Source organism: Panthera onca, chromosome A1, assembly GCF_046562875.1.
Source record: "Panthera onca isolate mPanOnc1 chromosome A1, mPanOnc1 haplotype 2, whole genome shotgun sequence".
Taxonomy (NCBI): Eukaryota; Metazoa; Chordata; class Mammalia; order Carnivora; family Felidae; genus Panthera; species Panthera onca.
In genome coordinates, this window is record NC_138339.1 from 91,937,750 (window position 1) to 91,961,681 (window position 23,932).

At 34.8% G+C, this 23,932-nt stretch overlaps 1 protein-coding gene across 2 annotated transcripts in view; it reads left to right on the forward strand.

Annotated features, from left to right (window-relative positions):
- EDIL3 (EGF like and discoidin domains 3) overlaps positions 1–23,932 on the forward strand; it is a 423,610-nt gene that overhangs the window by 148,380 nt on the left and 251,298 nt on the right. Inside the window, exon 3 of one of the 2 annotated variants that reach the window (XM_060635426.3) lies at positions 11,806–11,835. The exons of the other annotated variant lie outside the window; for it this stretch is intronic. Coding sequence (XP_060491409.1) covers positions 11,806–11,835 — 30 coding nt within the window. The remainder of the gene's footprint in view (positions 1–11,805; positions 11,836–23,932) is intronic. 2 annotated transcript variants of the gene reach the window in all.

Here is a 23,932-nt window from a genome sequence, read left to right on the forward strand (position 1 = left end):
GTTTGGGAAAGGATTATAAAACACACACACACACCAGTAGCTATTACATAATGCAGTAAATAATCATCATAAGATGAGGACGAAGTGCAATAGATATCAAGAGAAGGAAAGGTTACTTTGAGTCCCAGGGATCAGATTTGACAGCTAAAATAGCTTTTAAAATGGGCTGGTATGGAAGTGTAGTTCATCAGCAATGTTATTAGATGAGAACATTTTAAGCAAAATGCAAGATGATAAACACAAAGATGAGAAACTTGAGAACATTTTGGAAGAATTAGAATTAGTTGTTGCCCAGATTATTTGGTGATTTTAGGGATGTTTGGGAGCCAGACCAAGAAGGCAGTTCGGACCTATATTATTATGTAGGACCTCTAGACATCCTCTCAAACTATTCTCATTATATAGTTTTCAATGTTGTTAACAAAATTATGCCAGGAATATGATTCTATGGTCTCTTTTGATAATATATTATGGAAACATACAAGAAAAAAAAATATATATATACAGACACACACACACATACATACATACATACACACACACCAACACAAAACACTTTACGGAACAGTATTTGACGTAATTTTTAACTACTACCTCAGGCTTTTCTTTTATGGATTAAATTGTACTACTTTTTACTATTACATTTTTATTCTACCTCCAAGGTCTTTTTTTTTTTGCATTTAATTAATTATTGTGATTGTTTTCAGTTAGACTGGGTCTGGTAGATAGTTGATTTGGAAAATGCTGAGTGTAGCTTATTTACTGAAATTAGTGCTAATTTCTAACCTAGAATTTATCACCAGAAATTAATTGCTGGAGGAAACACTATAAAGGTCTAAAGACAGTTTCCAGAAGAGTACTTCTGTGACTATAAATGTCAGCTGATATGTGGAAAATACAGTGAGAAACCACAAAATATTTATATTCATCTGGATGGATACCTAGTGCCAGATACTAAGGAAACTATTTCAATAAAGACAAGTGTTTGGTTTTCTTGGCTGTTGACTTAATCAACTATATATGAAATACCTGCAAATGAGATTCTTTGCTAGAAAGGAATAAGAGATTGGAAGAATACCTTTAAGTCTAATTCAAAATTTTGTAATTTTTTTCCTATTGCTAAAATACATTTAACATTGATGCTAAGCCAGTCATATTCTCCCTTGACCCCTTCCTGAAATATGACTCCCTTTATTTTATGTCTTCCTGCCCCCTGCCTTTTTTTTTTTTTTTTTTTTTTTTCTCTGCCCAGTCTTTCTTTCACACAGGAAGAAGATAAGATTAGTAGTCCCTAGTATTCTGGTAATTGGTATAAGGTGGGGCTGAAAGAAGAAGGGACAGGAAATTAATTCTTTACTCTTTTAGTAGCTAATACAATGTTGTGTTATTAGTTGTAACATAGCAGCCTAAAGAAGGCAGGTAATAAGGCCATTGTATTTTGTCCTAGTCAGATGTCATCTGGAGATCTAATTCTTGTTGCTGTATTTCAAAATACCTTGACAAATCTGAATTTATCAGAAGAAGGTTAAAAAAATGATGACCATGGTGTAGGCCATGATATATGAAATTAAGTAGAGATGTTTATCTCAGTTAAGAAGAGAATTAAGGGGGATATGACAGCTGTCTTCAGATATTTGAATGGCTGTTATATCAGAGAAAGTGCCACATTATTCCATTGTTTCCCAGAGGCTAGCTCTGGGAGAGCGATGTGACATATTTCTTTGAGAGGTTATAAATTCCCTGCCACTAGAAGTTTTGAAGGAATAGTTAGATTTTTAGTTGGCAGCTTTGACTAAGTGACTTTTTAGTTTGGTTTGGATGTAAAATTTTGTTTTTTTCAAAGTTACGTATATTTTGTCTGCTGAATAGCCTATCTCCTTGGCTGTTTTTTGTTTTTTGTTTTTTTTTCCATTTGGTAGAGTAAAAATTAATAGTATGCATTCACAACTTGAAAATAACCTCAAAGATAAGAAGAGTGGGGCTTGGGCCCTGCCTAAATAGCCCTGTACCTTTATTCAATTTCCTTTTCTTAAAGTTAGACCTGTCGACTTTTTTTCTCAGTTGAGTTATTTAAAGACATTTCAATTAAGGAAAAATTTGGCCTAGGGAGACCAGTTTTGCAGATAGGGAAATCACATTGTCATTGTCATTTGATTAATGCCTGAATGCGATATACTGACCCTTTTTCTTTAAAGAAGATCCTAATGATTCTGAAAAGAAAGCATTTAATTTTACCTTCTTTTGTAACAGGCAAGAGGAAACACAATCCTCTTTAGCAGTCATTAACTGACTAGAGAATGTCAGTGGCACATAGGTTAGTTGAGTTCTATATAGCCAAGCCGAAGCTGTGCTTTATCTCTTAAAGTTAGTGTCCTTGGGATGAGTTCACACTACATGAAAACAATAATTCCCCTAGACCAAAGAGAAACATAAATCTGCCAGAGATATCTGAGCTCTCTTCAAATTAGACCTGCCCACTGTTCCCCCGCCTTCATCTTTTGATATCTTTTCAAAAGGTATTTTAATTAAGCCAAGTATGTGGAACTATATTTTGAGAACTCATTTCAAAGCCATCATAAAATTTCTGAATTCCTCTTTGTAATATAGGCAGTGAAAAAGGAATGATATTTTGTTAAAAGGTTTCACAAATTTCTGAAGTAGTAAAATGTCATTTTTGAAATAGATGTAACATATTAAATATTTTCTTGTGCACACACAAAGACAAATCATATGCCAGGATTTTGTAATATAATAAAGTAGTTTTCTGTCTTCAAATGGCCACCATTTATTTTTCTTAAAACATTGAGGTTTTATATTACTTAATATAAGACTATAATACTCAACGCTCAACCCTAAGGCTGAATCTGTCCAAGCACAGAGCTCAGCCATTCCTTTGTCTCTCTGCCTTGTACTACTTTGACAAGGGACACTGAAAGATCTACGTAGTCATCATTAATGGCAACTCTATTGTGAGAGTAACTCTCACAGGAAGAAGGCACAAATATCTGGGGCCTTCTGGTGGCTCTGTCAGTTAAGCCTCCAACTTCACCTCAGGTCATGACCTCACCGTCTGAGTTCTAGCCCCACGTCAGGCTCTGTGCTGATAGCTTAGAGCCTGGAGCCTGCTTCACATTCTGTGCCTCCCTCTTCCTGCCCCTCCCCCACCCACACTCTGTCTCTCTTTCCCAAAAAATAAACATTAACAATTAAAAAAAAAAGGCACAAATATCATACTATCCAATATATTTAAGAAGCATGTCACTGTAGATAGGCTGATGACATAAAAAAGGATTATTTAAAAGCCTTATTTATAAAAAGTGAGTATTTTATATTGTGCATAGTATTATGAGCTCCTATTTATTTAATGAAATGTGGTCATTTATTTTGTTTCATGTTGCTATCACTATTCAAATGGAGTCTGATTATTCATTGCAATATTATTTATGATTGAGATACCCCTTAATCCATTGAAATATCATTCAGTAGAGTTAAATAAATTATGATATATCCTTAAAATAAAACATTATTAAATACTGTCTACAGTCACTGAGTATATTGACATAGAAAACTACGTGCAAATACTAGTGTAAAAAGCAAGTTGTAGAACAGCACGTGTTGTATAATCCTTTTTATTTATATTATAAATAAATATATGTATTCATATGTATATGAATTTTGCTTAAAAATTCAGTTTATGGTGAGTTTTTAATTGGTAATTTAGATGATTTAATAAATATACTTCTAATTCCTAATTCAAACCTTAACCCATTTGGACAAGGGTTTTTTGTTTGTTTTTTTATTTTTATTTTTTTGCCAACCCCCTAATCAGAAAATCTCTTCTGACATTAACATTTTATGTGCAATGATTCTGTGGTTTCCTTAAGTGGATGCTGTCACTAAGATTTGTGTCAATATTGCTGGTCTATCCGGGACCTTTTAGTTTTTTGTTCTTTTGGTTTTAACAGATTTGCTTTTTGGATTAGCGCATTTGTCCAGACTTATGGAAATGACTTGAGGTTGAAGTGAGCAGTTTCCCACACATAAATAAAGCAGAAATCCATAGAACATGAGCCTGATGGTTTCAGCTTCTTTCTGTCAGTTGCTGTGAAGCAAAATAGTATGGGTGCTGTGACCATCTGAATGTCACATATGATGTGCAGGTAACCTTCACTGCATGGCTTTCCTAGTCACATTACCGAGCATTCTCACTGCAGAATTATTTTCTCTCTCCTATATTAAACTTTCAAAAAGGTTATGAATTAATTTTATTGGAAGTTGTTAGATCTGAGCAATCATATACATATTAACTGCTAATCTACTTGATCCCTTTCAAGTTTCTTCTTTCCATTTATCCATGAATTTTCTTAGGATACCTTAGATTTAATTACTAACCCTTACTTTACGTGACTCAGAATACTGTAAAAACAGCCGTTATATTCACTTACTGGACTTAAGTTTCTATCTCTAAACTTAGATAGCTTTCCAAAAATATTTACTCAGTACCAATTATGTGCACTATACAAAATTAAAACATAACTGTTGGCCTAAAAGAAGTATAGTAGATAATGTCCAGCTTGTGAACAAGACTGTAAAATATTGCCATTTTGTTTCAAGCCAGCTTGAGGTTATAGTATAAAAGTCAGTGAGGCGTGAAAGGGGACAACTACACAAATATGGAGACTAAAATAAATACTAAAGAATTAAGGATGGTGAGATGTGAATTGAGTCTACAGGGATGAGATGAATTTGGTTAGGGAGGGAGGACAAATGGAATGAACAAAGGTTATTTGAGGACAATTGAATAGATACAGGAGATAGTGAATTATATTCCTTTGTAATGCCGAATCACCTAAAGATCTTTAGTACTTCCTTTAAGTGGGACCATGTATCCTAATTATGTCCCCAACGTCTCTTTAGTACACATTGGGAGATGAGTCATATTACTTCCCAGTTTCCCAATACTCTGGTTTAGTTTTATAAATTGTGTATTTTTTTAACTCAGTGGTAAAAAAATGAAACTAAAGCTTCCATTCATTTTTTTATTATTTTTCCCATTTGTACCTCTTTCTAAAATGAGAATATTGCAAATGCACTGCTAATAGCTATTAACATGATACACTGTATAAGTAGCTTGTGAAACCCATGTGAGCTATATCACTACTAAACATAGAAAGTGCATTTCGTGATGCTATTTTAATGAATCTATTTAATTAATAAGCTGTAGTTTGATGCTTTTTTGAGTTAGTTTAAAATCACAGATTTGTTTTTTCATGAGATGATCAGATGGCCATTACAGTAACCATTGTCTTTTTAATTATTATTCTTTTTCTCCTGCCCCAAGAAAGTAAATCTGATTTATATAACTATATATAGCTATATAAGTTAGTATATATAGATCTATATAACTAAAACACAAATGAAGATGTAAGGCTTTCTCTTTGGTAAGTCTAGTAATGTAGCTTAATGAAACGTCTGAATTTTATTGAGCAACATAGAGGAGTATATTAAATATTTATCCATGTTTTCTTTCTTTTGACAAATATTTCTTGAACTTACAACATTGTAGACACTATTTGAAAACTACAGTTTAATGGTAAGCAAAACAGTCACATCCCTGACCTCATGAAACTCCTAGTCTAATGGAAGAGACTAATAAACATATAAATATATACTTACATACTAACTGCATGTATACCTACTTCTATGTACTCTATATTATTAACTATACTCAATAGATGTCGTTCTCCAAATTTAGCATCGAAATCAAATTGCACGTGAAAGACTGATAGAATAGAGAAGACTTTGTAATTCTCTGAACACTTTCAATGCAAACACAAACACATTGTCTGTTGTTTCTCATTGAGACTGAAATATTCTGCAGTTCTGAGAGTGTAGAAACAACCAAATCATTTGCTGTCTGAAGTTTTTGGCCAGGAGAGAATAACATTCCTCTTCGTATTTTCACAGAGAAGTTGATAATGGCAACCTGTAAGTCCTGAGGCATGTTCTCATTGGGCCATAGGCAATAAATAAATAAATAAATAAATAAATAAATAAATAAATAAATAAAAATAATAATAATAAATAAAGAATAAAAGAAAAAACATATAAACCAAAACCTATCTCTGAAAACATCTCTGAATACTTCCAGACACAACTCTACAACCTATTTAAATGATTGAGTTCATAGATTTGAAATGATAATTTACTCTTCTTTGCATTAATAATGACGCATACACACACACATTCACATTTATAGCATTAAACATCTGAGCAAGGATGAATAATCATACATAAATATAGTTGTTATTTTTACATCAGTGCAGTTGAATAGAATCTAAAACATTGTCAGAGTGTAAGAATATATATTTCTTATTTCTTTGATTATGGAGATAATGAATTATAGTGATAATTGCAAACTTGAAGAACATATTTGGTACATAATTAATGAGATTTATAATATAGCAAACAAAATGATCCATAAGTCAATATGAATTAAGTAATATCCATATACAAAATAGATTATAATATGCTAAGAATTGTATTTTATTTCTTTCATAATGAGCTATTTGTATTTGAGGGTTGAGCAACACTGGGTATAGAATTGTTTCTGGGGGCACCTGGGTGGCTCAGTTGGTTAAGTATCTAATTCTTGGTTTCGGCTCAGGTCATGATCTCGTCGTTTGTGAGATCAAGCCCCACATTAAGCTCTGTGCTGATGGTGTAGAGACTGCTTGGAATTCTTCCCTCCCTTGCTGCGCATCTCTCATGCTTGCTCACCCTCTCTCAAAAGAAAAAAAAGAAAAAAAAAAGAAATTAATTAAATTAATTAAATTTAAAAAAGAATTATTTTTGAATGGATGGAAATTCCATGTTATAAAAGTTTACTTAAAACACCCAAAGATAAGGGACACCTGTGTGGCTCAGTCAGTTAAGCGTCCTACTTTGGCTTAAGCCATGATCTCTTGGTCTGTGAGTTCAAGCCCTGCCTCGGGCTCTGTGCTGACAGCTCAGAGCCTGGAGCCTGCTTCAGATTCTTCATCTCCCTCTCTCTCTGCTCCTCCCCTGCTCCCACTCTGTCTCTCTAAATTAATTAATTAATTAATGACACTCAAGGATAAGGCCAACAAAAAACAGAAGATATAAGAATGTTGATACCATGTAGAGAGACTAAAGCCTATCCAGTGAAGAAGTATGTGTGTTTTGATATCATATGTGTATCAGGGTAATACACAGCCTGTCGGGTTTGGGTAGTTATTGTCCTTGACATTGGGTCCTGTGGAACAAAGGAGAAAAGGAGGGAAGAAGGGAGGAAAGAAGGAAGTACACAGGTTGCCTTCTTCTCCCAAGTACTAACCCAGTTCATGAGCATGTACACTGCCAAACCATCCTGAAAAAACAGAGACCAACTTCAAAATTAGAGTAGGTTTATCATATCAAAACATGGGGCGGTGAGCTCTGTGGAACCATTTGGTGCTGAAAGCCCAGCTGCCCTCTGAAAGCACCGCCCAAGACTATATGTACTTTCCATCTCACTGCCTCAGAGGTAGTTAATTCCTTATCTCTTCTAATGTATTTTAAATGGGAACAACAGAACAGGTTACGGTTGTGCCGAATGCCACTTAGTTGCAAATAGAGAGAACTCAACTAAAAGTAGATAAACAATAAAGTAGAAGTATTTTTCCTCAGAACTGAAAGTCCAGATTTGGGTAAGGATATGATTTAGTGCCTGAACCATATCATCAATAAATTTCATTCTATTTTTCCATTCTGCCTTTGAGCAGGATTGGCTTCTTTATAAGGCTGACTCCCATTATGGTTGCAAAATGTCTGCCTGCTTACTTTTGGGGCCATAGATTTCCTGTCTGTATCTAAAGGAAAGAGGGAGAGAGGGTTGTTTCCAGATGCTTTCCCAGAAGATTGAGGAAGCCTCCCTTCCAAGAGCCTCACCTCACCCAAACACATACAAACTTGACCTTACACATCATTATCCCCAAATGGGTCATATACTTACCTAGACGAATAATGGTGGCCAGGAAAATGGAAAAGGTTTACTTAGTTATGACATACAAACTTCCCCTCTAAATCCACAGGAGAAGTCCTCTTCCCCCAAAGTATTGATGTAGATACCCAAATAAATCTGAAGATGACACAAGAGAAAGAGGATTGAAAGCTGATGAAACAACCCTAGTACACATTGCAAAGGGTTTCCTATAAGCCTGCTAATTTACTGCTTCAGTTCCGACAACTGAACCCATGGCTCTTTCCTACTGCAGCAAACTTTGATGGGTAGAGCCGTCATTTCAACGTTTAGTGTTTATAATAGTCACCTGCTGCACTTTTTAGAAATGCAGAAACTTGAGGGGCGCCTGGTTGACTCAGTCGGTTAAGGGTCTGACTTTGGCTCAGGTCATGATCTTGTGGTTAGTAGTGAGTTTGAGCCTCGCGTCATGCTCTATACTGACAGCTCAGAGCCTGGAGCCTGCTTCACATTCTGTGTCTCCCTCTCTCTGCCCCTCCCCCACTCACGCTCTGTCTCTCTGTCTCTCTCTCTCTCTCTCTCTCTGTCTCTCTCAAAAGTAAATAAACAGGGGCGCCTGGGTGGCGCAGTCGGTTAAGCGTCCGACTTCAGCCAGGTCACGATCTCGCGGTCCGTGAGTTCGAGCCCCGCGTCAGGCTCTGGGCTGATGGCTCGGAGCCTGGAGCCTGTTTCCGATTCTGTGTCTCCCTCTCTCTCTGCCCCTCCCCCGTTCATGCTCTGTCTCTCTCTGTCCCAAAAAAAAAAAAAAAAAAAAAAAAAAAAAGTTGAAAAAAAAAAAAGTAAATAAACATTAAAGAAATACATTTTAAAAATGCAGAAACCTGAACTAACACCCAAATTCAAATTCAGTAGATCTGGAACATTTTAAGGAACACCCAAGGTGATCCTTTTATGGGCAATGAGAAGATCACACAGCTAAGTTCTCTATATCAGATACATATTTTTAGTGTCTCTTTTTTCCACTGTCACCATAATTTTCGTACATCCTTCTGCATTGTGCCAGGCAGAGCAATACAGAGTTACTTATCTACTTTTGTTTTGCTTGGTGCATGTGTTTTTAATTTCCAGGGTTAAAGGAATTGCATGTGACAAAGACATATGTATTTTTTTGATTTGCCGATTTCATGAATTCTAAGAAGCAAATAGGACGAGTGAAAAATAATTTGGGTAGCATGACATTATCTTCTGTGGTAATCATTTCATCTGAATCTCACTAATTAAGCCACTGATGTCCACTTTGAGAATTATTTGTACTTTTGGAGCTCTAGCTGCCTCCCATTACTAGTTCACCATGTTTTGTCTGGATGCCTACACACAAAACATCTTTGCCAGAGAGAACTATGACAGTGAATTGATACTAATACTAACCCTTGTGTATGCACCTGTGTGTGTGTGTGTGTATGTGTGTGTTTGAATATAGTATGAGTGTTGGTTAGTGGCATCTTTATATTATGAGGAACCACTGTTATGGAGATATTGCATAGAAATAGAATTCAAGGCAGACTTGTGTATCTGCTGACTCTAACATGGTTAATCTGCTACAAAGATGTTTTTAGGTATTACAAGCTTACGTGGAGCTTAGTGCACTGCTTAGCCCAGAGGCTTTGGTTTTAAGACATTCTAATTGCCATGTCTTCTATAAATTTGGAATTGTCTTTGCTTCAGTGCTGGCTAGTTCTTTCCTAAAATGTCTTGCTTATCCATCTATAATGGAGGGATAAAATCTTAGCATTTCTAATCTCTCTTCCTTAGGCATCACATGCTTAGGATATTTTAACTGCATGCTTGGGATCTCACCCCCTGCATCTCTCCCTGGGTTGTAAGAGACACAAAGAAGTTTCCCAGTCCCTTCATCCAGCTTTTTTCTCCCTTTATACTTCTTTCTGAGTAAGATTATCAGATATCTAGCCAGTCTTCATTCCATGAGCCTTTTCCCCCTTTTCCCTCTCTCTCTTAGTGGATACTCAATCAACACCTTGGGAGACAGGGATAGTGGACAGAGTTTGGTTTGAAAGCCACACTGACATGAGCTCGAATTCAAATTGACCTTAGACTAATTGCTCAGTCACTCTGAACCTCTGGATCTTCATCTATCAAATATGAGTCATTTTCATGTCATCATAGCTTTATAGAGTTCACACACATAAAGTGGCCAGCCTTGAGTGCTTTTATTTCCCCACTTTGAATCTCCAGACTTATACCAACAATGACCATCTAAGTCAGCACTTCTACAAGACTTTATGGTATTTTCCTAAAGGGAATTCCTGGAAGCCACTGACAGTTTTCCTCTTTGAACATGTTATGTTAGATTTTGGACATAATAAAGCAACAAACGGCTTTTTAAATATTAACGTTCTCCACCCCATGCATGCCAACTCTGTTTGCTCTCTCTGTTCCTTTATGTGCCAAGGAGACAAGCCAAACAGTGAGAGGAAAATACTGTCAGGACACAAAGTAACCTTGTCTAAGGTGTACTCTGTGCAGATGGAAACTTAACGGAAAAGAGTGGAAACTGCTCCCTGGTTACACAGTGATACCTTGATTAACGAATCACCTGGGAACAAAGCTCCTTTATAAGCAATTCAGTTGAGTAAATTTTTATGTTAAAACTTCATGAATCAATTGAAATAGCACTGGCTGGTGTCATATAATTCAATGGTAATATTCAGAGTGAACTGAACTTGTGCACAGAGCAGAAATACCTCCTAACAGAGTGTGTCTGTTGGTGTGATGGTGAAGGGGTGGATTCTAGGCAAACTTGTGAAACAGTTGCAGATAAACTCTCCTCGTTTTCACTCTTGCAACCACTGTGCTCCATCCTCCACATACGTGTAATAGTAGGTTCTTACCCTTGGAGTCTGCTCTTAAAAATTCCTCCCTTTTAAAACAGGAATCAGAATGATTCACACTTTGAGTTATGGTTCGTGTTACCTTATATCGATGTTATTTAGCAATGTCTCAAACCTGGCTACAAGGTGGTACCATTGAAAGAGATTCTGACTTCATAGGTTTGAGGCGGGGCCCAGAGTTTGACTTTCTTAATATAGATTCACGGTTGTGAGCCACTGCTGTAGCATAAAACTGTATTTTCATACTGTGGCCTCTCCTTTTATAATATCCATGTTTATCCTTGTCTGGGCTGTAGAACACGTGTGTCAAACCACACAGGGTCACCCTTCACAATGCCGGTTCTTGTGTGTGAATGACTGCTTCTGAATTTTGAAGCATGTGGTACCTGTGAGTTCAGTGTGTTTGTATGTAACCCCTATCTTATTTATAACTTCTACTTCATGGAGCAAAATTGTAATGCATTTTAATTTCTCTTTGCTAATAGAAAATTCCCACAAAGTGGTGATGGTGGGATATTCATATGTTATTTACAATTTATATTTTCAAATAATATTATTTATGATAATTATAATTTCCAATCGAACTAAATAAAGTCAGTCTTATTTGCAGAAAGGAAGGGAAAGCAAATTCAGACAACTGAGTGGTCTTTTCTAATAAATATGTATCTTAGAAGAGAAAAGTGTATAAATGTTCCTTTAATGTAAACTCTCATTAACTTGTCATTATCCAGTTATCTCATGACAGATTTCTAATGTATTCACAAAATTACAAATGAGGAGCTTGTAGTCTTTGTTTGAAAATGCAAACTATATTTATGTTCAATTTCAATCTCTCTCTCTCTCTCTCTCTCTCTTTCCCCAACCTCACCCCACCCCACCCTCTCCCTGTCCTCATCTTTTTTCCTCTTATCATAGCATCAGATGAAGAAGAGCCAACGTCAGCAGGTAAAGTTCCTTTTGTTGCTAAGATTATTTCTATGTAATTTAATGCTGTTAACAATAGTCCCTTCACCCTTTGAAGTGTATTTTTTCTCAGATTTCAACCAGGAAACTAGCACAGTTTTATTTACTGACGTTTTTTAATTTCATGGACCCATTATACCACCCCAGATTAAATGATGTTAGTTATAAGCTTTAAATTCAAAGAAAAAGAATTGAAAATGAACTGTCACAGAGGGAAACATAATGTAAAATATCACATCAACATTAAAGAATAAGGAAAATGGAGGGCACCTGGGTGGTTCAGTTGGTTGAGCGCCCGACTTCGGCTCAGGTCATGATCTCATGGTTCCTGAGTCCTAGCCCCATATTGGGCTCACTGCTGTGAGCCTGTCAGCATAGAGCACCCTCAAGATCCCCTGTCCCCCTCTCTTTGCCCCTCTCCCACTTGTGCTTTCCCAAAAATAAATACTAAATAAAAAAGAATAAGGAAAATGAGAAAATAAAAATATTAAGAAAAATGTCAAAAAATAATAAAATGAAGAGAAAAACTAAAATGATAAAATGCAGAAAAATAATAAAATGAGAATTAAAAAAGAGGAAAATGATAAAAAAGTGCTTTCAGAAATATGATCTTCCCTGATAGAATAGTGCATTATCAAATAGATAACTGGCACTGAACATGTTATTCATTTAAGTTTAAGGGTAAAAACCACATTGTTGCCTCAAACACTCACTTTATTTAAAACCAAATTTTTACAGTTATAAATTAATGATACTGAAATCTGGCATCATAACTCTGCTGGTCATCCAGTGAATCAGTATTAATCAAGCACAGGCTCAGGTTTGAAGTAGTTACTCCTTCATAGTAACTTCTATGTAACTATAGTACTTCAGAGTAACTACTGTGAAGAATACTAATGGTAGAGAAGGCATTGTGTTTCCAACTTGGTTCCAGGACAATGGGATGGATCAAAGAGAAATGCTAGGAGCCTAAAGCCCAGGCACATTTGTAGGGTTAAGTAGGCAGCACAGCTCTTGTGATTAGCAATAAATAAAAGGCCCAGGCTAGCCAATCAGCAGTATCAGGAAAAAGGAGTCAATGTCCTGAGATGCAGGGGTTAGAGACTGGTCAGAAGAGGAAAACCAGACCCCAGCACTAGATTCCTTCTTAGGCAAGTAACTGAGGAAAGCAGTTGGGCCTGAGAGACAAGAGCAGAAAATGGTCACTGAAACCAATGGACAAAAGGCAACTTAGTTTTATAGGAAGGTGGCGGGGAGCTAGCCCAATTATTGGAACTTAGGTACAAGGTAGGGCCATTTTGATTCATAGACAGAATTTATTTCAACTAGTATGAGACTTCCTGATTTCTACCTTCATCCAAAAGTGGCTGGGTGGGCATTTTTACCTTTAAGAGTAAAATCAGAAGATCAAAAATTCAATGGAAGGAAATGGACTAGACATCTAACAAATACTTTGATAAACCCCGAGGACACTATATTGTATGATACTCTTTATGATTATACTTCCCTTAAGAATGGAATCACAGAATTAGATAAACTCTCAATGATTCCATTTTCATATTATCATTCGTTTGCAGTCTGATTTGGATAAGAACTCCCTATCATTGTCTCCCAGCCTGGTCAGTATTGCGTAGCCTCTTTTTAGGAGCAACCTAATCACATGACTCAATAGCAAACTCATCTGTTGATATGGCTCCTCTGCTGATATGAGTCTTTTTCCTAGTTTCTGACTTCTTTTTGCCCTACTTGAGGCATTAGTGTTTACAGGGTTGCCCAGAGACTGCATTTATCAGCGTTAGTTTTCTCTTTGTATCAGTCCTCACTAGCACCTATGCTTTCCTAGCCCACCCTAATTCCTCTTCCTTACTTCCCACACCTTGCTCTTTTGCCTGCCAAACAATTTTGGTGCCATTGCAAAAGAATTATTAATTTTGTATGATGAAGATTAATTTTAGCCTAATGTAAACGACATTTAAGTATAATATAACTATTTCTTGGTGTTATTTCATTATTCTAAAGTTATTTTGATAATTTACCTACTAAGAAGGTCTTTTGGTAATTGCAACTGAATGTTTTTTCTCCAAATATTTATTTTACTTTAGAGTGATATGAACATCATAGAGTTTAAATTATGGTTTAAAAATATTTTTGTCTTCAGATATGAGCAGATGTTTTTGTAGTGATTTTAGCACAGACTTTTAGAATAGAACAAATGTACTCTTAAGGAATATTTTAACCAAATAATTTCACATACAGGTTAGCATTGAAAAAAATTTGTCATTTAGGAAAGCAGGCACTCCTATATAAAAACTGCCAGCAGGAATTAAATGTTTTCCTTTTAATTTTATCGATGTATATAATAAAAAGAGTATTATTGTATAGTTGTATTAAAACTTTTGGCAAAGTATTTATTATGAGATTTCCAAAAACTTGATTTTATAAGGAAAATGGGAAGTGGATTATGATTATTTTAGTCCTTTTTGGTACCATTTACCACAAGTTTTTTCAGCAGTTATTTTTCTTAAATGAATATTTATTATCTGTTTATGTGCCTTTTTCAGTAGTATTTATCAAAATATATCTTTTATTTAAAACTGTTAGTCAGAATATATTTATTTCATACATGGTTAATAATTTTCTCTACTCTTATCTTCTTCTGTTCACAGAATTTATCTAGAATAATCTTTCCTAACCTCAGACTCATTTTATGGTCCTTTATTTTATATTTCTTTCCTGGTATTTCTTCATACTGCTTAAATTATCAATGAAATGCTATCTTTTATTTGGTCCCAAATTTTACCTGAATTAAACTTTTATATGTTCCCACATGCTATTTTTGATATCTTAATCCGACTCATATTCTTCTTTCAAATCAGATTCACAGCATAATTGGATAGTAACTCTTTCAAATACGTTCTTTAATTTCTTTAAATTAAATAATTTTAATGTTTTTGTTAGGAGATCTGCTACTCCTCAAAATTCAGTATGAGAAGAAATAATAAAGTAAGTGGGGATGTCGCAGGTTCCTATTAGTTATGAATGTATGAATTATGAATTAAGAATAATTCTTATTTTAAGAAAATCTATACATGATCTATCAGCGTAGGTCCCTAGAAAATACTACTACTGAATGATACTATGTATTAAATGGTTACTGGGGCTCCTGGGTGATTCAGTCCATTGAGTGTCCAACTTTGACTCAGGCCATGATCTCAGTTCGTGAGTTTAAGCCCTGAATCGGACTCTGTGCTGACAGCTCAGAGCCTGGAGCCTGCTTCGGATTCTGTGTCTCCCTCTCTCTCTCTCTGCCCTTCCTCTGCTCACACTGTGTCTCTCTCAAAAATAAATAAACATTAAAAAAATGCCTGTGATGTCTGGATACTTTATAACAAATCTAAGTTATTTTTACCCCACAGGTACACACAATTGTATTAATTATAATTCCATAATGTGACAAATTCTCATTGTTCAGAACTATTTCTAAAGAGAATACTATCTTGAATAACATACAGTATGAAAAAAATCAGAAAGATAGATAATATAACTCAGAAAATGAATGAGATATTAGATAATATTTTACTTACATTATAATGCTACAAAATGATAGAGGCTTTTCTCTTTACAATAGAGCCTATTTGAGCCTATATTCCCATATCATTGTCTTTAATATTTTTATTCTTTATCCTGTTTTCGGTTATTTTTTTCAAATATCCCTAATTTCTCTTATTGGAACTTCTAAACTGCCACACACACAAAAAAGCAAGCGCTTAAAATAACTACTTTTTTGTGTTATTTTGTGGAGGGGGTGCATATTCCATCACATCTGCATTTCTCCTTATGCGGATATGTCCTGCTATTGAATGTAGACTGTCTGCTTGCTAATCGTTCAGCTCTGAGTGTTCTGATGGGGTGTGTTAGTCTAGAGGAGCATGTATGGTAGCATCTGAGTTACTAGAGCAGCTTCACTGACACCTGTTTCAGGAATATTGAAAGCTTTTATTTGTCTTCATTGAATCTTATGTTCACATATTTAAACATCTTATTTCAATGAGTATAAAGAAATCTATGAACTATACAAATAAAAATTTCTTCAAACTAGGTTGTATGCCAAGATCTAATTACAAACTAGTGAGATACAGATTTTTAGAGTGGCCACACAGATTCTGTACCTTCAACGGAGTCACCTTTACAGGTGACACATGCAAGCCAATTATGTTGCTATTGCCCAGATAGTTTTTGGAAGCTCTCTTTTGAAATTTCCTTCAGAATCCTCTCATGACATTGTAACATAAATTATTTCTTTGTAGTCTCAGAAGTGTGATACTATACTCGTCAGACTTTGGCCTGATAAATGTGCATTCAAAAACAATGTTGGGGCGCCTGGGTGGCTCAGTCAGTTGGGTCATGACTTCGGTTCAGGTCATGATCTCACAGTTCGTGAGTTCCAGCCCCAAGTGCGTTGGGCTCTGTGCTGACAGCTCGGAGGCTGGAGCCTGCTTCGGATTCCGTGTCTCCTTCTATCTCTGCCCCTCCCCCACTTGTGCTCTGTCTCTGTCTCTCAAAAATAAATAAATGTAAAGAAAAATAAAAAAAATTATTCACAAATATTAAGAATGTGTGTGTGTGTGTGTCTGTGCAAGTGAAATACAGATCAGTTTATAACTTTGAAATGAAGTCTGTTTGCAACTTTTGAAAGGTGATACATAATATTTAGATTAAATTTCATAAAATAACACTCTTTAATAAAGTTAAGTCAGTGGCCGTTCCCCACTCTGTTGCACAAATCCAATTTTCATTTATCTTTTCTTTAAATTTCATAATCAGGAGAGGCTTTATAAACTGATTATACCAATACATTTGTCTGTGTCCTTTAAAATATTAAGACATCTACATTAGAAAATTGACTGCTACAAATGAGCTTATCTCTATAAAATTTAATTTATTAACTATAAGGTATGTAAAATCAAGCTCATTCTCACATAAATTTCCTCATTCCTCTTAATTTATCTTGTCTTATTAGCTGTTATTTTAGCTCTCTACAAATACCATTTATTCTTCAAATTGATGAAGTAATTACAAGAATAACAACAGGGCCACAAATAAAAAGCATTATTGAATGGGATCAAAATCAGTGAAAAAATGACTCAGTGGAAATCTTGTAGCTATATAGTAGATCAGAAGCTAAAATTAAAACCACAACTTACTGTTTTCGTTCCAATCACCTCAGAAACAGAGCTTAATTCTTTTTCTTCTCTTGCCTAAGGAGAGATTTTTAATTGCTTTGTCACATTTTTGGAACATTAAAGAAGGGGACTAGGCTTGTGCTTATATAAAAGTAGCTCTTAATACTGAACTAACTCATACTGACAAAAAATTATAATTAGAAAATATGGAATTTTCCATGAATGTAAAAGATAAAGTCTTTTTATCAGTAAGCTGTGTTAAACACTAAACTACAAAAGCCACACTGTTCTTTACACATTTGTAAAGTTAAAATTTCGCCATTTACTTAAATGCAAAACTCCATTTGTGGCCTATTAATATCTGATCCCACTTGGTAGTGATGATAAACATTGCTTCCTGGATACAGTAGTTTATAATAAACTTATTGTGATCTCTGTGATGCCCATCAGAGATGAAGAGTGTAGTGATGGGGCACACCAGGGCATCATCATTTCCACTGGTTCCTTCTAAATATTTTAATATGTTTAATCTTTCTTTTTTAAAGTTTATTTATTTATTTGAAAGGTGGGGGTGAGGGGCAGAGAGAGACGGAGAGAGAGAATCCCAAGCAGGCTCTGTGCTGTCAGTGCAGAGTCCGACGCGGGCCTCGATCTCACAAACTGTGAGATCATGACCTGAGCTGAACCAAGAGTCAGACGCTTAACTAACGGAGCCACCCAGGAGCCCCAGTATGTTTACTCTTTCAAAACATCAGTTTGGTCACTGAGGAAGTACACCCGAGAACACTAATTATCTACATACATAATAGAACATTGCCTAGCAGTGTAAGGATTTATAACTATGGTTTTATATATACAAATGTGTATTTATGATTTGATACACAAACCATATATATATGCTTATATAGATAAGCCATGTGTATGTATATATCTTTGTAGCTAAGCACAGTACACAAGTGGTAACATATTTTTCTCTAACTTTTGAAATATTCAGCTTTGGCCCTATGAAAGCTTTCCTGCTGTGTATGATGAATTTTGTGATTTTCTTAACTATGCTATAGATTTCTTTTAGATATCTTTCCTGTTTTCTTATGAAACGTAATTCTGCATGGCTGACTATGCTCAATTATTCTACAACTCATACATTTTGAAAAGGAGTAATATCTTACCATATTATTCTCTAATGAACAAGAGTTGCTTTTGCATTCTGATCTTAGCACTTTATTTCCTTGGGGTCTGAAATAGAGCTTCACATTCTCTTTTTTGTTCGCCTTATATTTGTTACAAATTTTCTCCTTTTTTTATATGGACATATTTTCTCTCTAGTGCCTGGAGCAACTATACTAATTATTTTATCAAGTATATTCTTATTCATAAAGATATGCTAAGCAGGCTTAAATATTAAAAACATATATAAAAACTAAAAAGTTTATTGCTATGATCTCTAAAAACCAGAAGTCTTTATTTGCAGATTTTTAGTGGAATAAGGAATAAATGATTACTTCTAAAGATTTAGCTTTATCCAGTTTACTGAGGCATTAATGAAAAGACCAAATAAAGCTGCCTTTTTTTTTTTTTTTAGTAAGACAAAACTTTCTTATTGATAGATGTGTGACAGTGATATTGAACTGGGAGGAAAAATTAGTTGTTATTTAATTCTCTGTTTTATGTAGATATAATTTTTTTCTTGTTTTCACAAAGATAAACTTCACTGTAGTATAAGATCATCATACCAGTAGAGAATTTGGGAGATTTTTTATTCCATATATTTTTCTTTAGACAAGTTTAAGAATTAAGTTATTAAAAAGGCAAAATAATATATTTGTAAATCTGTGAATATAGATACAGTGACATAATTTATCATCTTTCCCCCTAAAATACAAATCTTGACTTGAAATAAAGTTAAAATATTGTCAAGAAATACGTAACAAAATTCCTCATAGTATAACTTGAAGATATAATTTCTTCAATAGTATATGTTAATATCTAGCAATGCATGCATTCTAAAAACAGTTACTGTGTGACATGCTTTTGGTACATTCAATTCAATGTTACTTGAATAATACGAGATTTTATTAGCTCCCACAGAATTAATAATGAGTAGCCCAATGATGTCACTAAAAATCTGAGTTTTGTTTTTCTTTCCCCATCTTTTTGTTCTGTCTTCTGTGGTATAAAATTTATCTTCATTTTCATACCGGTTTCCCTTGGGGTGGTGATAGGTCTGCCAAAAGCCACTGTGGCTGTGTGTATCTTTATCCAGAGAAGACAAAGAAAACAAAAGTCCTGAGATCCACCCTGGGGCACCTGGGTGGTCCACTTGGTTAAGCATCTGACTCTTAATCTTAGCATAGGTCTTGATCTTAGGGTCATGAGTTCAAGCTCCACCTTGAGCTCTACGCTGGGCTGGATACCTACTTAAAAAAAAAAAAAAAAAAGACTGGTGAGATCCACTCTAATTGGACAGGCTTAGATCTCTTCTGCCATCCCTAAAACAACCAGCCAATCAAACCCTTCCCTTGGAGCATAAGGTTGATTTCTGCTTTCTGTTAGGATTAGGAGCTAAGGGACAGATACATGAATAATAATCATGGTGCTGTTTTGGAAGAGAAAGGTGGAAATACATACTAGGTTAATGATTAGGAAAGCCAATTAGAAGTAACCATTGTAATACCTCTTTGTCATTTTAAACTACTTGCTTAGTTTTTCTTTTACATTTTGGTATGTTTTTCAGGTTATTGTATAAAAACTCTTAGGAGAACTGCAAGCCCAATTGTTGAGAAATACACTTAGTACACATCTCAGTCATACTAAAGTCTGTATTCATATTTGCACTGTTATACATCATGACTTTTAAAATCTCAACTTCACTGTATACTTTATTTTTCTCTCATGTGCTTAAAAATGTATGCTTACCAAAACTGTGTATATCTATTATCTGTATTGAACTTTCTATTTTGCTTTAATGATCTGTTTCTACAGAAACACCTAAGTTTACTCAGCTCTAGTTTTTACATGCTACTGACATAATCTTCCTCTCTCACATTTCAAAAAATGACAGTTATATTAAATTTCATTGTCCCGAAAATTTCTAAGAGTATTAGATACTGTCATTACTTAGCTTAACCCAGAATGATATTATCTTATTATAGATAAACATTTTTATCATGAACTTATAGTCAAAACATAATAATTTTATATTTAGAATATTAGAAAATGGCCATTCGAATTTAGTCAACTTTTTAAGCTTGGTGAAAAAAAAATGTGACTTAATCTTTGCATGCATGTTGCTACAGCTTCAAACATTCAACTTTTTGTAACTCACTTCCATCATAATGTTGCAGAATAACTCCAGTGGTATAAATAAACTTTTTATTTAGTGTTTGTAGATGTTTCATATTATTTCAATTAATAAGGTAGATTTTGTGCTATCAACGTTTAAGATTCTGGGAGAAAAACCAAAACTGAAACCCAAGTTAATATTAAACTCAAATACTGAAAAAGCATCAAATTTTAAAAAATGGTAATAGAGGCATACAGTTGGAAATGGAGAGTGTATCAGTCAGGATTCTCCAGAGAAGTAGAACTCTGTGTGTGTGTGTGTGTGTGTGTGTGTGTGTGTGCGCGCGCGCGCGTCTGTAAATACATAAAATATATGATTTAAAGAGATTTATATTAAGGAATTGAGGCCAATTCAGCTGGAAACTCAGGCACAATTTTTATGTTACATTCTTGAGGCAAAGTTTTATTCAAGGAAACTTCAAGTTTTGCTCTTAAGACCTTCAACTGATTGGATGAAGCCCATCCACATTATGGAGGGTAATCTATAAAATCAAGTGATTGTAGACATATACAAAATATCTTCCCAGCAACGTCTAGACTACTATGTGGTCAAGCAACTGGACTCCATAGTTGAGCCAAGTTGACACATAAAGTATAACCATCACAGAGAGCAAGTGAAAATTATGTAAATGTAAAATATTTTAATTCTCAATAAATCTATTTCAGGAGAAACAGATAAAGCATAATTTCTAATGTTTAATAATGTGCTCGTTGCTCTACTAGCTGTATAGACTTAGACTTTGAGTTTCTTTAATTTTTAATCCTCCCTACATTGGATGGATTTATCTTTAAGGCCATCTCCATTTTCTGGGCCATTTTTTTTTTTCCGTCTCAAGTTTCACCTCAAAATTTCATACAAATAAAGCACTGAGAAATATTAATTTAAAATTCCAGGGTTTTGTTCGTTCAAGGAAGGCATTAAACTTTCTGGTTCATGGGTAAGATGAAGCCCTCCATGGACTTGCAGGCCTAAACCTGTGATTTTATCTTCAGATGAATAGCCATCTCCTGCTTATAAAGTATTTTCATTTTATAGCTTTAATTTTCATCATCTGTAAAATGGGATAATAATAGTGCCCACCTTAGAAGTTTGCTGTAAGGATCAAACATAATGATACATTAAAGCGCTTCCCACTTGATGCCCATCCTACAACGTGACAGGGAATCTAAATGTTTTTGCTTTCATTATCATAAGGGTTGTTTGCCTTATTATTATTATTTTTGTTGTTTTGATTATGATTATTTGTCAGGCAATCTGTGGCGTGTTCTATGTACAGTATTTTAGTTAATTCTCACAATAAAGCAATACAGCTTAAAGATAAAATACATCTATATCTCTATGTCTATCTGTCAGATATATCTATCTGTCAATATTGATCCATCTATATTTCTACTTAAAGAGGAGGACACTCAATTTTAAAGCATGAAGAAATATGCCCAAAGTTATATAATAAGCAAGTAACAGAAGCAAGATTCAAATTCAAGTGTCCCTAAGACAACTTGTGCTTATTCTACTTCAGCAAACTCTGCCTTTTTATTCACTTATAAGTAGTTTTAAATAACATATATTTCTTTCAGTTGTGAAAGTAATACACAGCTATTCAAATTGTATGCATATATTATAAAACGGAACCTAATAGCGTGCAAAATATTACCTATTATTTTAAATGATGGTCTGATTAGTATAGTAATTCATGGACCTTGTGGACATTTTTTTAAAAGAATAAAATAGGAAATGAAAATCTGAGTGCCTCTATCCATATTCAGTATTTGCATTTTTAAAGATATTCTGCTTTAATCTAGCAGTTCTTACAGTCTTCTTCATCCCAATGGCTGGGGATAGAAATTGGATATAATTTGTACCCTTCTACATTGCCTCTCGGGATACATTTTCTAAGACCACCACCCTGTCCTTTCTTTTCTGTAAAACCAACACAAATCCTGGGCACAGTCTACGATAGACAGGGCTGTGCACTCACAGATCCACCATCTGATGGCTTCTCCCGCAGGTATCTGCCTGACTGCCTCATCACATCTTTCCTGTCTTGATCCAAAGATATCTTCTCAGGGAGGCCTTCTCTTTGTCTCTAAAAAGGTTATTCCTTCTCCACCTTGTCAGATCTCCTAGTATGTAGCTCCTACATATACAGCTTCTTTATTGTCTATCCAGGCTGAATATTAACTTCTGAAGCTTAAAACTTTTTGGTCTATTTTATTCACTACTGAATCTCTAGCTACTATAACAGATGTTTGGTATATGGTAGATGCTTAATAAATACTTGTAGTATGATTGGATTAATTAATAAAGTCAGCCATACTGGTTTTGTGCTAATTTCAAAGCACTATCAACCCAAGAACATACACAGTTCTTCCTGTCAAATGAAATAGAGGGCTGATAATAGATGTATTTCCCCATTTAAGAAATTAATAAATAAAAGAGTGACACTAATGATTTGCTAAGAATCTTAAAGATGCTTTAAAATTACTAAAATCCTTTGACATTGGTCTTTGTTTTTTCTGCTTTTGTTAAAATAGAATAAATGTGTTTTTCTTGGTAATTCTTTTAGTGTGGTGTCCTAACAATGTTAGTAATTTAGCCATAGTTAGTAATTACTATATGGAAAATGCAGCAGTGATATTAAGAAGTCTCAAACCTGACAACAACCACAATCCAGTGCTGGGCATGGGCAGGAGACTGGGTGGCTCAGGGCAGGGAGGCGGAATGCAGGGCCCTGCACACATGGGCCGGGCAGGCCTGTGGGGCCACTGGCTTCCTGAGATTGGACTCCAAGAGGAATGTGGAGGGACCTGCCATTGTTTAGTATAATCACTTAGTCATGATCTCATTCTTATTGATTCCTATTTTCTTAAACTCACAGGCATGTTCAGGAAATATTTTTTAAACTTGCATGGACAGTAGGTTTTTTAAGTCTTTGAATAGCACATTTAAAAATAAACTGTACCTGGGCATAGTATATTTGGGGGATACACTTAAAAAAGAGATATTTACCCAAAGAAAACCTTCAACTGCTAGAATTCACCAAGATTTAGAGATTCATTTCCTATTTATTCAGCTTCTCTAAACAGGAGTCTAAATGAGAAATATTCACTATTTTGTCTTCAATTTAAGGGATATGTTTAACGTGATATTCATATATATTCCTATCTGATTTTCTCTTTCTCCAGACATAAATCTAAACAAGAAAATATCCAGTATTTTTCATCTAATTTAAACAATATCCAGTATTTTTATCCAATTTAAATAACGTTGGTTGTTTCAAACACATACTAGATGCGAACCAAACCATAAGAGACCCTTAAAAACTGAGAACAAACTGAGGGTTGATGGGGGGTGGGAGGGAGGGGAGGGTAGATGATGGGTATTGAGGAGGGCACCTGTTGGGATGAGTACTGGGTGTTGTATGGAAACCAATTTGACAATAAATTTCATGTTAAAAAAAAAGAAAAAAAAGGAATGAACAATCCAGTTATTAAAACATTAAAACAAGGAATAAAACCCATTGTACATATCAGCCAGTGGTTTGTGCCAAAGC